Genomic DNA, 19,687 nt, shown 5'->3' with positions numbered 1-19,687 from the left:
ATAACGTAGGTGGCGCTTGTATGTTAATGAGTACTCTCATGTACAAACGTAAAAGAAAGTGACATAAGCGTTGAGATGGCATGATCACTTATGCAAGCCTTTTGAGGGGCGAGGAGGCGATCTTTCAGGTAGCTGAAAAGTTGGGGAATTTCTGAAAGGTACTGAATCCTGATGTAGGGACGGGTGGACGATTCACTGGCAGAAAAGGAGGATCTAGGAGAGATTGAGAGGGGGGATTAGATAATCATGATTCGTGAACATAGCCAATTAGAGGTTAATGGAAGGATTGATGCTTCGGCATGCTGGGGAAGGTAAGCGGGGTGGCAGAAAGAGTGAAGCTTTCGGGTCCCTGTCGATGGGGGTCCTTTTTGTATCCATCCTCCTGTCGTGGCAGCATCTCGCATGGCTTTGTTGCTGTAGCATTGCCACATGTCGACCTGTCCTCCTCTCAAGCTCGCGTCTTCTGGCTGTCATCATGCTTGCTTCGATATCTGTGTGTGTCTATTTCAGTTCTTAAATCATTGGAGCTCGTGTGGACTTTTATCTATATGTAGATGCGCTCGTGCATGGACTTCTATTTATGTGTAGATGTGCCAGTGCCACCCTTACAGCCTGGTTCCTAAACGGCCAGTATCAAGATTCAAACAGTTGCTCTAAGAGAGAGAAATTAGAGATCAGCGAGCTTTTAGCAACTGTTGATAGAGTTGGCTGATTTCGCCATTGTTTTATCCCCTTTGCTCATGTTAGGGCATTCAATTGATCCTGTGATAGATCTATTGATTTCCATCTCACAATGAAGGCTACTTGCATTGCAAGCCACCTCAACCCCCTCCTCATAGATAGCTGTATGGATCAGTCGTCGTCCACCATTAATATTCTTCTCCGCAACCCTCTTCATCGCTTGAGAGAGAAGATCAGCAGATCAGCGAGCAGCCATGGGAGCAGCAAGAGAAGCACAGACAGTATAACTCTAGAAGGAGATAGTAGTGAGTCAAGCAGCTGTCAAGGCTCCCCCAGATGGAGCTCGCCAGCCGAGTATTACAGTCTCAGCTCGAAGCAAGCTGATAATATGATGAGGGAATTAGGTGAAGGAGCACCAGCTGCATATGATGAGGATGGAGCAGGTCCAGGCTGCGATGAGGACGGAGCGGCAGGGTTGGTGAGTGAGATAGCGTCGATAGAGAGGCATAAGGACCAGGTGTTCGCCATAGCCGTGGCTGGGAGGATACTGTACACGGCCGCTCAGGGCAAGGACATAAGGGCCTTCTGGGCCCCGGAGTTCAGAGAGGTAGACAGGTTCGGGTCCGGGAATGGCGTAGTCCAGTCCCTTGTGGCCGACCAGGGGGACCTCCTGTACAGCGCCCACCAGGACCACAAGATCCGCATCTGGCGCCGCCGCGTCCAACGGCAGGGATTGGTCGTTGCCCGCCACCGGCTCGTTGCCGTGCTGCCCACCATTGCCCACCGCGTCTCCAAGATGGTCACCGGCGGCTACGTGCCCACTCGCCGCCACCACCGCAGCCTCTGGATCCAACACGTGGACACTATCAGCGCCCTCGCCGTCGACCGCAACGGACTGCCCGGATCCGCCCACGTCCCCGGCGCGGCCTCGCCCCGCCCGCTGCTTTACTCCGCATCGTGGGACCGCACCGTGAAGGTCTGGACGCTGCCCGCAGACAAGGCCGCCAGCCGCCACGTCACCTCCGGCGTTCTTCTCCACTCCTTCAAGTGCGTAGGGTCGTTCCGGGCCCATGATGACGCGGTGAACGCCATCGCTGTTGTCGCTGACGGCGCGCCGAAGGGCGCCGCCTGCTGCGCCACCCTGGCGGTGGTGACGGCGTCCGCTGACGGCACCGTCAAGCTTTGGCGCAGGGCCAGACGCAAGCACACGCTGCTGTGTACCCTGCGCCGCCACAGGGCTGCCGTGAACGCCCTCGCCGTCAGTGCCGACCACGCCGTCATCTACTCCGGCAGCTCCGACTGCACTGTCCTGGCATGGGAGAGGGAGAGGGTACCAGAGGCCCGTCAAGATAACGTCCTTTCAGCTAGCTCTACTGTTTCTTTCAAGCTCCCCAGCTTCCTCGTCGGCCATAGCCGCGCCGTCCTCTCCGTGAGCGCCGTTGGTCTGGACGTCGTCTGCAGTGGCTCCGCCGACGCCACCGTCCGAGTGTGGAAGAGGAGGGCGTGTCCCTCGACGTATGAATGCCTGGCCGTCTTGCGCGGTCATACCGGGCCTGTCAAGTCCATCGCCTCTGTGCATGCTTCCGACGTTGCCATCGACGATCGAGTCAATTTCAATCTCGGTAATGACCTTGGCTGTATTATAATCTATAGTGGAGGGTTGGACTCTAAGGTCAAAGTGTGGGAAACTGAAACCAGATCTAAGTTTAGACAGCAGGATGCTGGCTAGTTTTCCACTTCTAGCACAGTGCAAAACTTGTCCAATTCACACCCCATTTGACCCCGATTCATAAGAGTAGAGTTGCCCGGACTCAGAGGTGACCAATCATACACATTTCCAATGTAAGTAGGAGTCTTCTTTGAGTCTTGTAACCATTATTTGTAAATACGTAACAATTATAGAGGTGTCACAAATCTTTTGGGTGAGTTGTGTGTGTCTCACACGAAAATTACAATCAAAACCTTAAAAAAACATTGAAATTTGGAAACATAAGATTCAACATGTATGAAATTAAAAGTGAAACATAGTCCATATCTTTTGTCATAGGCTTATGATTTATTTGATACTAAGCATATCAATATTGGGTAACTTATATAAGCACATGTGTTTGATTATTTCAAATGCTGATTGATCATAAGTTGCATCTTAATACTACATCCTCAATTTAGACCATTTAAACCCTTGTCAATAGTATTAGCCTTGAATGTACGTAGGCAATCTTTTTTAAATATCTGATGCTTATATTAAAGCACATAGGAAGGCTTACACTAATACCCATAACAATGTTATATTAACCAATTTAGGACCAATTTTTTGGTTCTTGTATACTACATTTTTAAAAAACAACTATATCCTCAATTCAGACTATTGATCCCTTATCAATATTACCCTTAAATGTACGTACGCAATTTGTTTTTAATATCTGATGCTTCTATTGAAGCACATAGCAAAGCTTACACTAATGCCCATAACAATGTTATCTAAACCAAAGGATCAAATTTCCCTTTCCTCCACATAGCAAGGTGCTAACAATGTTATCCAAACTAAAGGATCGAAAAATAGTAACTACAGATAAGAAAGATGAGTGACTTACTAGGCCGGCGCGTGCATACAGTCTATCGATCAATGCAGTGAGACCGTGTCTCTCTGCATATCGAGTCTCCAAGCCAGTGGGATCGCGGTTTGTAATGGGCTGCTGCAAAGAAAACAAAATATAACTATTAGAAACATGATTATCAATACAAGCGATATTGCAAGAAAGAAAGTGAGAAGAAAAAAAGAAAAACTTACAAAGTCCTCTAGATAAGTCATGTGATTGCCACTCCCAAGATGATGGACCACTCTTGCTTCCAGTCGTGCCCTCATTACCTTTTGTTGTTGTCACCAATGTCTTGGAGAATCTGTAGCCTCCTCCTTGAGTCTGTGCCAATCATTTGCGTCTACCCACTCGGGCTTTGAGGCGCCACTCTTGACTGCCTTGCATGCGTCCGATCGTCTATATGACATGGAAATACGCATGCACTCCATTATCCAGCTTGTGAAAAACCTCTCTAATGCGGTGGGCACCGAAAACTCCTCATGAAAGGATGCTACATTAGGGAAAAAATGAACTCAGAAATGGGCCTTTTAGTCCCCCCTCTCTCCTCCTTAAAATAAGGAAAAGAGGAGAGAAGAATAGTAAAATAATCATCTTCTCTCTTCACTTTTGCAATCTTGTTTTGCCTTTTTTATATTATCTATAAAGATATACTCAGATTCCTTCTCTCTCCTCATTCAAGAAGTCTTTTCAACCAAATTTATATTCAAGGAGTTAGTTATGAGAGTGTGGTGCTTTGTTTTCAATGCAAAATGATTAGTAGATACGAGGTAATTGATTTTCTAATCGAGAACAAGAAAAATGAAATTTCAAAAGTTCCTTTTAAGATATTTTGGAAATTTTTTATATTCTAGCTTTTGGTCAAAAAACAAACCAATTGGTCAAATTTCGTGTTTTTTGAAAATGTTTTTGGAGGTAAAATAAAATTGTCTAAAATATGAAAAGTCTTGGACATCCCTACCTGTGAGCTATTTTCCCCCATATCTATAATCTCTCATGGCTCTATTGTGACCTCTTCTCTGTGTTTATGCAATCTTCATTAAGAGAGTGAATTACTTACACCCTCCTTTCCCTTGGCACCTTTGTGTGCCTCTATGTCCATCTCCACTTTATCTCTTGTGACAACCAAGTAGGCTTCCCGTTTCTATTAATAGTAAAATGAATATAGGAAATAAGGAGCTGCATATTGAGGTAGAGATTGAATACGCCCCATTACTCAAAAGAACCCAACGTACCAGTGTAAACCCTCAAGTTTTGCAGAGTTACAAGTAAATGGGATTGAAACATATGGACTTGTGGGTTGATGGGGGGGAATCTGCCTAATTAACACCTTAAACAATAGACCTCCAACTTTCTCAAGAGTCAAAAATTTGATGAAGTATGTGTGCAAGGGTGAAAGTGGGTTACTTGGTTATACTAGGCGGCTCAATGATCAGTCGTTCAAAGTATTTACAACTTCCCAAGCAATCATAAAAAATGATCATGATGTGATCGCTACACATCAACTTCATATACAACAACTCATAGGACAAGTGGTACAGTTGAATGACACTATAATTCAACAAAACAATCAAATTATTTCAATGCACGACACTATCCATGATATTGGTATCTCATATAAGGAGGCAAAGGCACAATTGGACGACCTAAGAAAGATCAACATCGAGCTAACACAGGAGCGCAAACAAAATAAGAAGCCAATCAATGAGTTAATTGTGAATAGCGGTCAGTGGAAGTGACATATCAAAGAATGTAAGGTAGCTTCGAATAAGAACCTAGGTAAGGGTGAGGTTGGATCATGTATTAGTAGATTGTTGAAGGCAACTACATTGGAAAATGCTTTGAGCAATCCTATGTTTAAGGCTGTGAAGGAAAAGCTAATTGAGTACACATTAAAAGATGTGTCAAATGAGTTCTCAATTGTGGATGCACAATCCATTTGTGATAAGACTGGTATTAGCACAACGACTTACTCAAAGATATTCAAAGGTATGAAGGCTAGGTTTGGTCATGTGTTGAAAAGAAATAGAATCGTGCCTCTTCCTCAACTTTCAAAGTTAATAGAGGCCTAAGGCAACTTAATACAAAGGTTTTGGAGCTGATAGGATATCCCATACATGTTCAATGCATGGAAACACTAAAGATTGGGACTAAAAATGCATATGAGGTGAAGTTCACCAAACTCAACAATTACTATTTAGGTTCAGTCGACAATGATAGTGTGATATGTGTCTTTGTAGCATATCCTTAAGGAACATGGATCATACTTTCCAGAAAAGGGAAGCATCAAAGTTTGATCCACACAAGGGATGGAAACTGCACATTGGATAGTGTGTGGTGCATATAAAAGAAAAACTGATCATGGTGGAGGGGTGAATGGCAGCAATCCAATTATCCAATTTCTATCTTGGTGGTATAGGATTATAATAGTGAATGAAGCTAAACTCTCGCAAAAGAGAGCAAATGAAATTGCTGATGAATTGGCTGTGCAGACATGATGGAATCACGTTGTGTCACTAAAAGAGTGCATTATGAAGCCTCAAGTGCCAAAGAAAACCATGCCAAGTGGCTAGAAACAAGTCTTTAACAAGGCACCAAATGGGTTTGAAGAGAGCTAAGATAGTAAGATGAACAATGTGTTTAGTGTGAATGCAATTCATAGTTTAAGAGAGAAAGAGGGAGTGTGCATCTATGTGAATGAGTCTTATAGTTTAGGGTTATATAAAAGATGGTTTCAGTTTCTATCTTATTCATTGAGTTCTCACATCTCTTATGCAGGAAAGATGGTTAGGTCTAAGGTAGTTCCAAATAAGCTTCTGCTCAGAGCCCCATATCATGTTAAGTCCCTTGGAGCATCTACTAGCTCAGATGCACCCCCTTCTCAACCTAACCCAGCCTCCTCAAGCCGCCCTCACAAGGGTTCTCCTCAGTATCTCCACAAGAAACACAAGTAGAAGCCAGGTGCAATGGCCCTAAGAGAAATCAAGAAGTATCAACGCTATTTTAATCTCATCATTTCAAAGGCAAGCTTCTTGAGACCTGTTCGCGAGATTGTGCAAGACCTATACCGAACAGAAAGCAGGAGGTGGTTTTTGGCACAAGGTCAGGATAGATCTGATCACTTCACAAAAGAATGTCTTCATGCTCCGTAGTGTGTTGTAGAGGCCTTTTTAGTTGACTTGATGACTGATGCTCAGTGTTGTGCAATACATGCGAAGCACATCATTGTAACTCCCAAGGATTTTGAACTTGTAAGAGATCTTCAAGCAGTGAAGGATACATTCGTTCCAATGAAATGAACACAGTTTGTAATGTTTTTTTTTGGCATAGTGTTCTCCTCGTGCATTGGACATATGACTATGTCCCAGTGCAAAACTGTTATACGTGCCCTTAAAATATGAATTAAATTTTTACTCTTTTCCTTGGCTCTCAACTTTTATTGTGCATCTTCACTATATTTTCAACTCTTACAATTTTTGCTAGCACTGTCAATTTCAATAGAAAAAACATGCAAAAGTTTACAATTTCTTCTTGCAGACTTTACTCCTGATGCCTCTATAGTATAGTCTATGTGGTGTGAACCAACAATCAGGATGTTTATTTCTCGATTATCAATCCATCCATAATTTTGATGTGGGATAATTTTTAAAATACTAAACTATATCGGAATGCGACGAAACTTCACATGCGCACTCGTTAGGTGGCCAAGAGCTTCTCTAAATGCCAGACTTCGGACCAAGGGTGTGCATGCATTTTTTTCAAAAAAAAATTGGGCTCTTGGCCACCTAATGAGTGCACATGTGAAGTTTCATCACATTTCGATAAAAGGTTATGGATTTATGATCACACGATAGATAATGTGTATGAAGCTGCATTAACTTAGTTTTGGGGTTTAAATGGGTTAAAGTTTCATTCTTCTTCTCATCTTCACATCTTGCTTTCTTTGCTTTCTCCATTCTCACACCCCCAACCTGTGTCTCTTCTCCATCTTGCCCTCTCCTCAAGCTTGCATGGCACACACCAAGCAAGCATGTCGTCGTTTTGACCACGTGAAGGTCTCATGCCAAGGCCCACTACTTGGAGCACAAGGTGGAGCCTCTCTAGTGCAGTAGCAGGTGCTCCCCATAGAGCACAATGACCACCACGGAAGAAGAGGAGATGGAAACTGGGCACTATCACCCTTCGGGAGATAAGGAGAATCCAGCACGGATACGAGCTTCTCATCTCAAAAAGATCTTTTCATAAGGTTGCTCAAGAAGTCATGCAAGACTTAGAGCTGAAAGGGATGGGAAGATTTTGGCCACAAGTGTGAGATGGCCCACCAACAGGAAGGTGGACTGCTGCAGCTATGGAGACCCTGCAAACGGTTGTAGAGAGGGGTTTCTCATCGACTTGTTTGATGATACACAGCTAGCGGCCATCCATGCAAAGCCCGTCACAATCAAAGATAAAGAAATGAACTTTATCGTTCAGCTTCGATACGGCAAGGGGACTCCTCCATAGGTTTAGGATTTAGGGTTGCAAGGTTTTGTGATGAGTGTTATAGTACCATAGCATCTTGGAAGGCTAAAAAATTTTGCATACTCTGTCACATTGGAATATTTATATATATACTCTGTCACATTGGAATATTTGTATACTCTATCACATTGGAATATTTATATATATATACATAATATCTCATGTGACTCATCAAGAAAAATACACATGATGGCTAATAGTGATGGTAGATATAAAAAGTCGATAACCAACAAGAAGTTTCATTCGTTCCTTGGCTTTTTCATCGGTGGAGAGGAGGGGCTAGCTTCCGATGAAAATAGAAGTTCCTTCTTTGCTTCAAAAATGACACGCTCCCCCTTCAGCTCTTTCTCCAGGAGAAGTAGATCTGATACTTTAGCAAGGTCACATAATGTAGCAAGCACACACATTACTTTACCACGCATTTGATCAAAGAAGTAAAGAAGCTTTGACCACTTGATTAGCACCACCTTCTCCAAGCTAGATGTCACAGGTACCGTTTGAAAATGTCTAAACTTGGTCAAAGCTCAAATTTTCATGATTGTTTCTTGCCTTCATGGTGAGAAATTCTTATAGAAGACCACCAAGTCAGGAACAAGGTTTCCAATATACTCCTTCAAAGCTGAATCCTTACGTCAATTTGCATGCCAAGCTTCTCCTTGCCTTGATGCAAACTCATCTATATAGAATATGTCGTGAATAATAAAGTCAAATCAAACAATATATTTACCAACTAACCTAGAGTTATTAGAAAGCAACGAAACTTGACGGTAGGGTGTATCGGGTCCCCCAAAGTCCACCGGTGAAATCTTGGCAAAAAATGATGCCTGCAACTGCCTTGGTCTGAAGTCTGGTGTCTAGGGCCACTTCTAGCCAAGATTTCACCGGTGGACTCCGAGAGACTTGATGCACCCTACCATCAAGTTTCGTCACATTATATGGTAGTTAGAAATCTCACCTTCTCTAGATTATCTTGTATCTTCATTTCCTCATGTGTCAGCGAGGCATCTCTTTGGGCAAAGGGATCTACAAACTCCTTGGTAGGAAGATGGGGCCTTGGTCTAAATAGATCATGCTCTAGTACTTCAAATTTAGCATCTAGCACAATGTAATCTTCTTCAACCAAGGTAATATGCTCTTGTGCTGGTATCATGGCACTCACTGTATCTAAGCTTGTGCCATCATATCTTCCAATCTTTGCAATCATCAAATGCACATCCATGTAATTATAATCAATCAGGTTTTCCATCAAATCCTTGACTAGGATGGAAAACAACTATTCTTCCTTGATTTCCAAGTATTGCTGCACATCGGATAGAAGCAAGTATTGTACACCATCTACTTCAATGGGCATCAAGGAGGTAAGGTAAGTTTGTCGACTTGTGGCTATTCTGAAGAAGATGGCGCTATGAGAGCCAACCCTTGCTCTATCGCCACTCAATATTCCTCTTCAACATTTATGAGCTCTTCAATCACTTCTTCTCGTGTGTATGTGATAGCAACAACCTATGGATTTGTATCTTCATTGCTCTCCTCCTCTAGGTGTGTATCCAATCCAAGGAGGTAAATTGCCAATGCGCAATTACACTCCACGAGATCCAAATGTGTTGTACCTAGTGCACTGCCCATGGAAACAGTGCATACTCTGTGCGAAGGATCCACGTGGGCCAAACACCTATTCACCAATTTTTGGTGATTCTTTCCTGCGTGAAATACCATGAGCTATTTCAGAGGCACCCAAGTCATGTCAGATCCCTCAATGGAGTATGTGCATGTATAGCAATGGTACTCACAAAGTCTTCTAAAACTTGAAGAGGGGGATCGAGTGATGAGAGCACACTTTCAAGGTTGAAGCTCTTAGAGAAAACCTGAAATATCTCGTCATCTTGGCTGGCAAAGATAGTCTCATGGATCCACTCATCAAAGTGTGCGTGAGAATCTATCGTAGCATAAGGATGGATGTGGTGGATATAAAGAGATGAAGAGAGAAAGTGTGAAATGAAACAATGAAACAAGAACTAGGCTAGTTCTACCTTAAAATCCTTAAGTTTTAAACCATTAAGTGATGTTCGCATACAACATTTAGTTATGGCTTTACTTACGTCTTTGTAAAGTTTACATGCATATGTAAATGTCTTGATGTGGAAAGTGTATAGCAAGTGTATGATTTTGCATAAATACCATAATTGTGAAATATTACAAGTTTGTAAGTGACATATTCTATTGGCAAAAAAAATCAAAAATTTACAAGTGTTGGATATTACAACTTGTGGTGTTGGGATTTTGAGGGAGACTCTATAATTTCTAAAATATGTGGAGCCACACACTTTCCACTTGTAACAGTATCCTCAGCTTGGCTTCAAATTTTCCTACCATCTAGTTTAAAATAGAAGCTAACCGGTGGATTCTACATTAACATTCCAATTTCTTGGCACATTATACTCAAGGGCCAATCATCATCCATTTGCAACACTTGGGGGCTCACGGCCCTCATAAATGACAGTAACATCCACAGCTGTACTTTCACACGTGTCTTGATCAAGGCACAACCATTTACCCTTGAGCATCCTTTATCTAGGATACTTGAACACTAGGCATAAAGTCTGTCTTGTGACAAAGTACCTGTAATTGGAAAGGAAAGTTAGCAGATCCATCCCAAAGTAAGATAATAGTCACCTAAGAGAGAAAACTTTTACCTGAAAGCCATGTCCGTTATTGTGATGACTCGACACTCCACTATTTTAGGACTATGAGTCATTTTTTATGTCAAAGTTTTGCCTAGAATCCTTGTTACATAGTCATATTATGCACTTCTTATGACATATGTGCTTTTGGTATGTCTCGAACCCTTACATTCCTTGAACATACGTGCAAAAATTGCAATTGGTATGAACCAGCCTAGATGTACATTCTTTGAGCCGATGCTTGGTTTCATAGAGTTCAATATGTCTACTAAAATTTTTGTGCTACATATGTGCAAAATGTTGCTAATACACAATGGCCATTCTATGCTATTGAGATTCGATATATGCACAGACTCAAGGGTTCCATATTCTCAACCTCCCTTGGGCAATATGTACTTGGAGTCATAGAAAAAAACAAGGTCCTCTGCGAGCTGCTTAGTTGTACACCCCTCAAAGAGCAATCTACTAATTTTGAGGTGGTAACACTTAAAAAAACCTGTAAAACTCTTGACATTTTTCCACTCACAGCAATTTGAATGGTATACTTGTGTAAATACAAGACAAGTAGTTACATAGATCATGAATTTTTTCATTCTCAATGAGTTGCAAATACTTACTGTTTGCAATGTTTTGTTGAAAGGGCACAATAGATGCAATATGTATTTGTTTTTGCATGAATACATGTTGTACAAACGCCTTTGTTACAAGGTGAGAATCAACATTCCTTTGTCTGAGAGCTAAAATGTTACCCTTCCAGTGCTTTGATACATCTGCAATTGCAGATGCTTTCACCCTGAAAGCTCCTTTCACACTTGGACACATATGTATCCAAGATGAGCAGTGATACGTATTAGTGATCCAATTCCCTTCTTCATCTTTTCCATTGCATACTTCTATCAAGAGAATGCTTGTTCTTGTCTCATGCATTATAACCTAGGCATTAGATGTAAAGAAGTATGTATTAACCCCTAAATAATAAGCATTTTAAATCTGTCTAGTAATCACCAATATGCCATACAAATCAACATGGCATTAAGAGATGTTTACACTTTTGTAAACAGACACAAACATCAATATCAAAATGCATGTTGATATGTACATCGACAAAAGTATAGATTCAATTTCAAGGCATCACTTTAATCATACTATTTACATGAAATATAATGAAAAGAATAGCACAAGAATACTCAGAGAATTTTTTCAAAATAAATTTTGTTATAATGAATATAAGTCTATTTGAATCAATACATTGTATGAAATATGGGTATTATAGAGTAGTTGTTACAAAGATAGTAGCCACATGGCATGCAAATCTTAATAGGCACATTGAATTGACACTTTAGATATTCTATGACTCAACACATTGTGTGTTATATGGATGATATGATACAAGAGTTTCATGGATCATTGTCAATTGGCATGGATATCGGAATGGACACACAGAACCAATAAAGCAAATGATTTTTGAACCATCAACTTCCAGCAAATCCATATCATCTAGCATAAAGGAATCACTCACCACATCAAAATAGTCGATCAAGAATTACATGCTTCACCTAAACCTTGTACAATACCTGTATGTACAAAAAAATACATGCATGAATCCCTTTTAACAAAAATACTTGCAGGAAACCCTTTTAACAAAAAATATCTAGATAAATGCATGAATTGATGCAATACAAAATAGGGCCAATTCACCTATAAGCTGATCTACTGAAGATAAGATTGAATCGTTGTTGATAAAAAACCATTGCAAATTATGGACAAAAAAAAACATCAATCCCATCAAACATAAAAGTCACTAATTAAATGAATAATTTTGGCACCACAAAATATGACGGATTTACCTGCAAATTGAGCTACAGAATCTTTGCTCTACCTTGTGTTAAGTGATACAACAACTATTGATCCTTAATTTAGAACTAGCATCAAACCCTATTGTAAAGATAGTAGAAAAGGAAAAATGCAGAGAAGAAGAGAGGGAGTGTGTGAGCACATGGGAGAGAGAAAAAAATGAGCACCTATCCAATCTTGCCCAAATTGATCTCTGCAAAAGACAATAGCAAGAGTTTGTATTTACATAAAGGTATACTGAAAAAATAGTAGAAAAGAGGAAACATAAAGAGAGAAAGAGAGAGGGAGAGAGAGATGACCACTTATGCAATGCCACCCAAAATGATCTGTGCAATAAAACAACAACGAGAGTTAGAACTAACATCATGTTGTATTGAAAAGATAGCATCAAAAAATGAAAAACCAAACAAAGAGAGAGATTAACACCTTTGTCTCTTTCTCCAAATAAACCCTACAAGAAAACAACAATTAGAACCAACATCAAATTCTATTGAAAACACAACATAAAAGAGAAACAACACATAGAGAGAGGGGAGAAAGAAAGGAGAGAGAGAGAGAGAGAGAGAGAGCAAGCGAGAGAGATGAGCACATCTGCCTCCTGCCCAAAACAACCTCTACAATAAAACAACAATAACAGTAAGGAATGACATCAAACCCTATTGAAAAAATAACAAACAAGAGAAAATGTAAAGAGAGATGGGCACCTGTGTTTTGCCCAAAATCTGGAGCTACATGGAGAAGAAAGTGCAGAGGTAAGCCGAATGCTCAAAACCCTAATTACTCTCACCAAGGAGCTTCAATGGAGATGAAAATTCACCAATATAGAGAAGAGAGGGAAAGTGGTTTGTTGCTCAACTTTTGGGTCAAACTGATTTCGTGAGAGGGAAAAAAACCGAAATTGAAAATTCTATAAAAAAAGGGGGGCAATACAAGGCGAGAGAAACTCAAATTTTGTGTACTATTTATTCTTACTTTTTTAAAATCCCCCGCTATCCATTTTTTAATTAAAAACCCAATATTTTGAGAGAGAAGATTCACCCTCCATAGATGTCAACATCTAGCCTTCGTATTGAACAATCCAAAAGGCCCAGATCTTCAACTATATTATTTTTAAGGGCCCATTTGTGAGTTCATTTTTTTCCTAATGCTATGTAGTCCTTGCTCCCCTCAAATATGTTCTTCCAATGGTCCAAGATGTTGTGTCAAAAAACTTGTTGGCACAACTCTCTCATATGAGACATCACCCTCCTCCCCTCATTATGCATGATCACGGCTCCTGTCTTCTCATCTACAAGGTATCCATACCCCTCTGGGGTATCTCTAAGATGTGTCCTCTCCCACCTACGACTGCCCTCCTGGTGGGCATAACTAGGAGACCCCTGTACATTTTGTGTACCCACGAGGGTGGTGTCTCCTGAAGTAGTACCCATAAGGGTGCCACCTGCGAACAAGTGAGCAAAAGCTAGAGTCACTGGACTAGACGTCCCCATAGGTGTGACAAATCCTACAAGTGACACAACTCCACCATAACAACGAGATGGAGACACTGCATCAATGCCTCTACAACAACCACCTGAGCCACCCTATGTTTAACTTTCACAAGAGCGAGGAGTAGTATATGTATCTCGAGCCGACCACGAGCTAACAACATCCATGTCTCGGCAACAACTCCTAGAACTACTCCCTCCATCCGAGTGTCGACCTCATCTACTGAAAATCGAAGCATCAAACCATGCCAAAGTAGATCTAACGAAACGCCTTGATGGTTTCCAAGATAATTCCTAGTCTGCCATATCTCTAAATCGAGCCATCTCATCTGGATACATGCGTATGAATATCACCTACAACTCCTTGTTTCTCATCTCTTGACTATCGTGCTCTCCAAATATCATCAAAGGTCACCTGCACAAACAAAAAGCAATGCCAGCATAATCAATATAAAGATTCAAGCAAAGCACGGCAGTATAATTCTAAAAAATGATGTTATGTAAAATGCATATCCTCGAGTACCCTTATAAGTGATATTCATCAATGAATTGAGTAGGCAGATGCTACAAGTATGATGTAGCCTATGGTCCCATGTCAATCTCCTAGCACAACTCCGCATACATTGGAAGGTCGATAGATAGGTCACCACAAAAGGATGAGTCCACCTCGTTCTCAAAGAATGTGTGGCCTTCTGTCTTTTCGTCATCCTTACCCGATTCTGCCTCCTCTACATGCTCCAAGCCATCTTCAACCTCCGCCCCTTGCAATATCGACCCCTCCATCTATATACAATCCTCATCTACCCTGGGAACATTGCTTTCATCATACACTCTTGCACTCCGGAGAGCTGAAGGCACAACATACCACCATCGAGGTTGTCAAGGATTTGGATAGAAAATTACATATTCAAAATCACATATAAGAGAGATTCAACATTTGTGACATATCTGTGTCATAACAAAATCTAAAAAAATAGTTCATACACTTGTTCACAATGGGTTGGTAAGACAAATGTGTTGCACAGATCCATCCATATTTTTTCAGAATATATTTCAAGAAATCTAGATGGACCTAGTCGAATGATTGCCCGGGGTCCTTCCAATACCACTTTGAATCACTGCACATTGAATATGATTACGGAGAAGCTATGACAATCAATTGAGATAACACCTTGCAAGTTTCCAAAATACTCCATCTCATCTATAATGGCGTTTGATCCATGGCTCACTGTCCGCTCTCTTGCTCGAACTTTGCCATGGCACCACAATCTGTTGTGGAGCACATTTTGTCGATGTGCTCGAGGTGAAAATTTCACTCGCGCAGCCATGACGCACTGTATATTTTGTGTTGTACATTGAAATGGCTAGATTAGTTGTCGCATATAAAATCTAGATATGAGAACTTATAAAACATGTGGTCACCTTTAGACTACATCCCCTCAAGAATTTCCACTTCTCAGTAGAGACCTCTACCCCTTCATGAGAAGCTACGATCAAAGCTCCATGTAACCATCGCATAGACGTAAACTGTGGCATCTCCTCCATGCCCTTAGGATATCAAATCAATCAATGATGCATACTGCTTCAAAATTCTAATCACGTTCTTCCCAATATTTATTGGCTTGCTCATACCTAGTGAGCCACGTCTCCATGGATGCATGGTACAACACACAAAAATGATTCACTTTCTCCTCCATTGCAACATCCATCCTTTTTTCTATCCCATTTCTAACCACTACATCTCCGGTCAGTCTATCATCGTTCTTCACCGACCATAGGATATTGTTGTCTGAATCCACCGTTGGTAGCTACTGTGAAATATGTACTAATGCCTTTGACACCAACCAACCTTCAGCCATGATACCTTCTGGCCAACAAGCTCGTTGTCGCACAAATCCTTTCAGAATTTTCATGAAGCACTCCAAGAAGAACATCCATCGCATATGGATAGGTCCTGCAATCTCCACTTCATCTACAAGATGTACCGTGAGGTGGGTTCGTATCATGAGCATGTTGGTGGGCAGGTACTTCTCAAAGAGATAGACCATCTCCACTGCCCCTCGCCTTGCGGATTCAATAGAGGATGTCTTGATCTCCTTCTGTGAGATCCATTGCGCTAAATTTTACAACCTATAAATTGCCTTGCGTATTTTTGGAGTGAGGCATCCTATGATTGCAATCGGTAGTACAAACTACCTCAAATGAAAAAACACTATGAACACCGACTAGACTCCAAATAGCAAAATATGCAGGCCACTTACAATCGAGGCAAGTACAAACCTATCATATCTTATGTCAATCATGGGATTTTAGCTATGATAATTGGTCATCTTAGAAAAAGCAGATATGAGAGAACGGATCAGACCCCTCGGAGTGCGGATAGACATGATAATTTGCTTCACAATGCGTTCTTCTTTAGTGGACAAAACCCAAGGAGCAGGAGGTCGTTCCAGTGAACATTAGCACTCGAGTTTGGCCAAAGTGCCTCCATATTTCCTACCTCCTTCAAATCCATTCGTGCCCGTGCAGTGTCTCTCTTTTTTGTAATGTGGTCCCATAGTAAGCTTCTCACATTCTTAAAAATATGCATGGGATCCAACAAGTGGTTGATTTGTAAGTGGGTCCACTGCATTCCATTTGGATGTGACTCCGTATGGACCATTTTGAACTTGTACTTGCTTTGGCCATTCATTCGTGCTAGAGGTCATCCAAGAAAACCTTCCCTCAGTTCATGACCCCCAGTAAGAAAGACACATGTCCTTGATATACCATCTTCTTCATGGTTTGTGACCTTAGGGAGTCTACTGTGGCAGCCCACACAATGGACATGCATGATAACCTAAGGTAACTAGACCTGTCCCAACACCCCTATTTAGTGAACACAAACTTGAACGAGCTATGATAGATATTACCAACAAAAAAGAAAGCCTACTTACCTGAGCACTCCCCAAATCTTGAAAAGTCATGCATAGTCCACATGAGAATGGCTCGTATATTGATGGACCGTCGATCATTGTGTTTGCTCATATCCTCCACTACAAACCCCTCCTCCCACAAAACCTTAAGCTCATTAACAAATGGATGGAGATAGACATCCATATTCTTGACTTTGTAGCGGCCATGAAAGAGCTAAGGTTCAAGTGTCCTTTCTTGGTAGAAAGCCATGGCAGGATGTTGTAATTAATAAGGACTACATGCCACACACTGTAAGAAGTTGAGCAGAGACCAAATGGATTTACGCCATCCATAGCAAGACCGAGCTGAAGATTCTTTGGCTCTCGTGCAAATCTTGAAAAGATAGAGTCAATGCAGCTCCATGCATGTGAATCCGCTGATATTCGTTGGACTCCATCTATGAATCTATTCTGCGCATGCCACATTGTCAAGCTCACCATGCTCAATGTACAAAACATGTAACCTATACGGGGGATAAGTGGAACGTGTCTAAGAACGTTTTGAGGGATAGTTTTCCCTTACAAGTCTTATCGATATATGTGAGCACCACACTTTGGAGATATCTCCATAGTCATGTACTCTCCTCGAAACAGCACACAATTATTGACACATGCATGTATGCTATTGTAGTCCATGCCAAGCTTTTGTAAAACATGTCATGCATCATCACGAGACTCAAGCATGGTATTTCCAAGTGGTAATATATGATACTTTAGCAACCTGAAAAGAAATCATAAAACACCCTGAAAAAGCACAATTTGTTTTTATAATGGTGTTGAAAAGAAATCAACAAAGCGTACATAGGATGTACCTAAACAACTCAGTCACACTCGCATCGCTCCATCCATATTTTTCTTGCACAGAGTGCAAGTAGTAGCATCTTCAGGCGAGATACTCGGTACCCATCATATAATGGTATGGATACTTCCTCTCTTAGTGGATCATATATCTTGGCATCCATGGGTATCAATGCCTCGATCATTGCCTCCATCTCAGGCTCCAATATTGAAAGAAGGTCCGAAAGGCTGCATGTCTCCTTTGGTATTAGCGGTATATACTGGGTTGTTCCTTCCAAGTGGTGGATTTTCTTAGACACTCCATCCATTGCACACCCACAAATTGTTCCAACTGGTCGTAATAGGTGCATTCCTCCTTGGGATGAGACGTCACCTCCCTATCTAAATTTTACGGCCATGTCTAATGTTTTTGTTTATAATATTCAATTCGTTTGCAAATATAAGGCATGATTGATACACACTTTTCTTACCGTTTACTCAAAGTCTAAGATCACCTGATCAATGATCTCTGATTAGAACTTGTCGAAGTGTCGTATATGTGGTCTATAAACAAGCAATGCTTTCGTCTTATTGCCAGCTTGCATTGAGAGCAAGAACACGAGACACGCTGATTAAGATACGCCTTGCAATCTTGAACATCACGACCATTATTATTTTTCATTTTGTCCACATTACGACAAACTATTGGTTTTTGTTCTTGTTCTCTTTTTTTTTTTAATTCGTTTGAGAAGGGATTTCTTCTCTTGTAACTCAATAGAATTAATGTCAACTGAAACGTCTTAGTTTACAACACATAACAACTTTAGATACATGGAAATTAGATACATTAATAGTATAGTTAACCATAGATTCCTTCAAAATAAACATTAAACAACTTTTAGATTTTCTATCCACTATATCTACTTAAGCTTCGTTCTAATATAGGGAAGATTATTCGGCATTGATAAAGCAATGCATGCCATTCCATATCCAACACCTTTCATAATATAGAAAGATAATCAAGTCAATCTAAGGTATGCATAAATTGATCTCTTTTCATCCAAATTCTAGAGAGTGCATGGCCTCGCGAATCTAGAGACTATAGTCATATCTATATTTGTAACATGTCTATCCACCGAATCCTAATGGCACAAATTTTTCAAGAGGTAATCAATGTAACTTCTACTCAAAACTCCCTTGTAATAATCAAACTGCATTACCTCAAACTACTTAAGTCTACCTTGTAGGAAAAGTTCCACCTCAACCCCACAATGATCAACCTAAAGCAAGCCTTAATCGTGACTATAGTCTCCTACCATGGTTATCTAATATTAGCTTAAGATAACTAATTTGCTATATTCATCTCTCAAACTTAAGTAGAACATACGCAATTTAAACACCCCCTTCCCTCAAAGAGTAGCTTTAGTTTTCTAACTAACGTAACACAATTTATCCACCTCTCTTTGCGCTCTTCATTTCATGTTCTCTCCCCCTTCTCTTTCTTTCTCTCTCTCTCTTTCTTTGTTGCCCCTCTCTTTGTTTCTCCCCTCATGCTTTCTCACTCATTCTCCTCTCTCTCTCTCTCTCTCTCTCTCTCTCTCTCTCTCTCTCTCTCTCTCTCTCTCTCTCTTGTTGTCTCTTCCTTTTCCTTTCTTCTTCTCTCTCTCTCATTTCCTCTCTTTCTCCCTCAATGCACCTCATTCTCAAGAAAAACAAACAAAAGAAAAGAAGAAAGAACAAGAACAAACCAAGAGGAGGCAATGTACTCATTGCAAAGACCCAAGGATGGATTCTTTGTCTCCTCTTTGTGACAGCCCCTCTTCTTTCTTCGTGCACTACCTCCTCTTCTTTGCAAATGGTGGCGATAATGAGAAGCTCTCCTTCTCTCTCTTTCTCTCTTCCTCTCCCTCTCCCTTCTAAATCCACGATCTCTTTCGCTCTCTCTCAAACTCTTTGCGGAAAAATTATGTGCTCGGGTTTTGTCCGATTTTTTTTTCTCAAAGTATCATCGCTATTTGCAAATAGCGATGCCGCTAATTTGTGTCGCAAACGCCCATCGCTATGCCCCTATACCCTTGTAGTGTCATTTGGCATGTTTTTCCTCTTAAGTGCTTGAGTGATCCATAAATAGAAAA

At 41.0% G+C, this 19,687-nt stretch overlaps 1 protein-coding gene across 1 annotated transcript; it reads left to right on the top strand.

The window, feature by feature from the left end:
• Positions 1–598: 598 nt before the first annotated feature.
• LOC148012583 (protein JINGUBANG-like) lies at positions 599–2,528 on the top strand. The gene has a single exon (XM_087669106.1). The coding sequence runs from the start codon at positions 794–796 to the stop codon at positions 2,408–2,410; it is 1,617 nt and encodes a 538-aa protein (XP_087525232.1). The 5' UTR covers positions 599–793; the 3' UTR covers positions 2,411–2,528.
• Positions 2,529–19,687: the final 17,159 nt, after the last annotated feature.

This window comes from Lygodium microphyllum, chromosome 27 (assembly GCF_053477565.2).
Source record: "Lygodium microphyllum isolate KBCC chromosome 27, Lygodium_microphyllum_v1.1.10, whole genome shotgun sequence".
Lineage (NCBI taxonomy): Eukaryota > Viridiplantae > Streptophyta > Polypodiopsida > Schizaeales > Lygodiaceae > Lygodium > Lygodium microphyllum.
The sequence above is the reverse complement of the archived record's forward strand: the minus strand, read 5'-3'. Positions and strand labels throughout refer to the sequence as shown.

What these genes read in the sequence shown, in the direction of transcription:
- LOC148012583 (XM_087669106.1), top strand. Translation starts at nt 794, where the DNA reads ATGAAGGCTACTTGCATTGCAAGCCACCTCAACCCCCTCCTCATAGAT.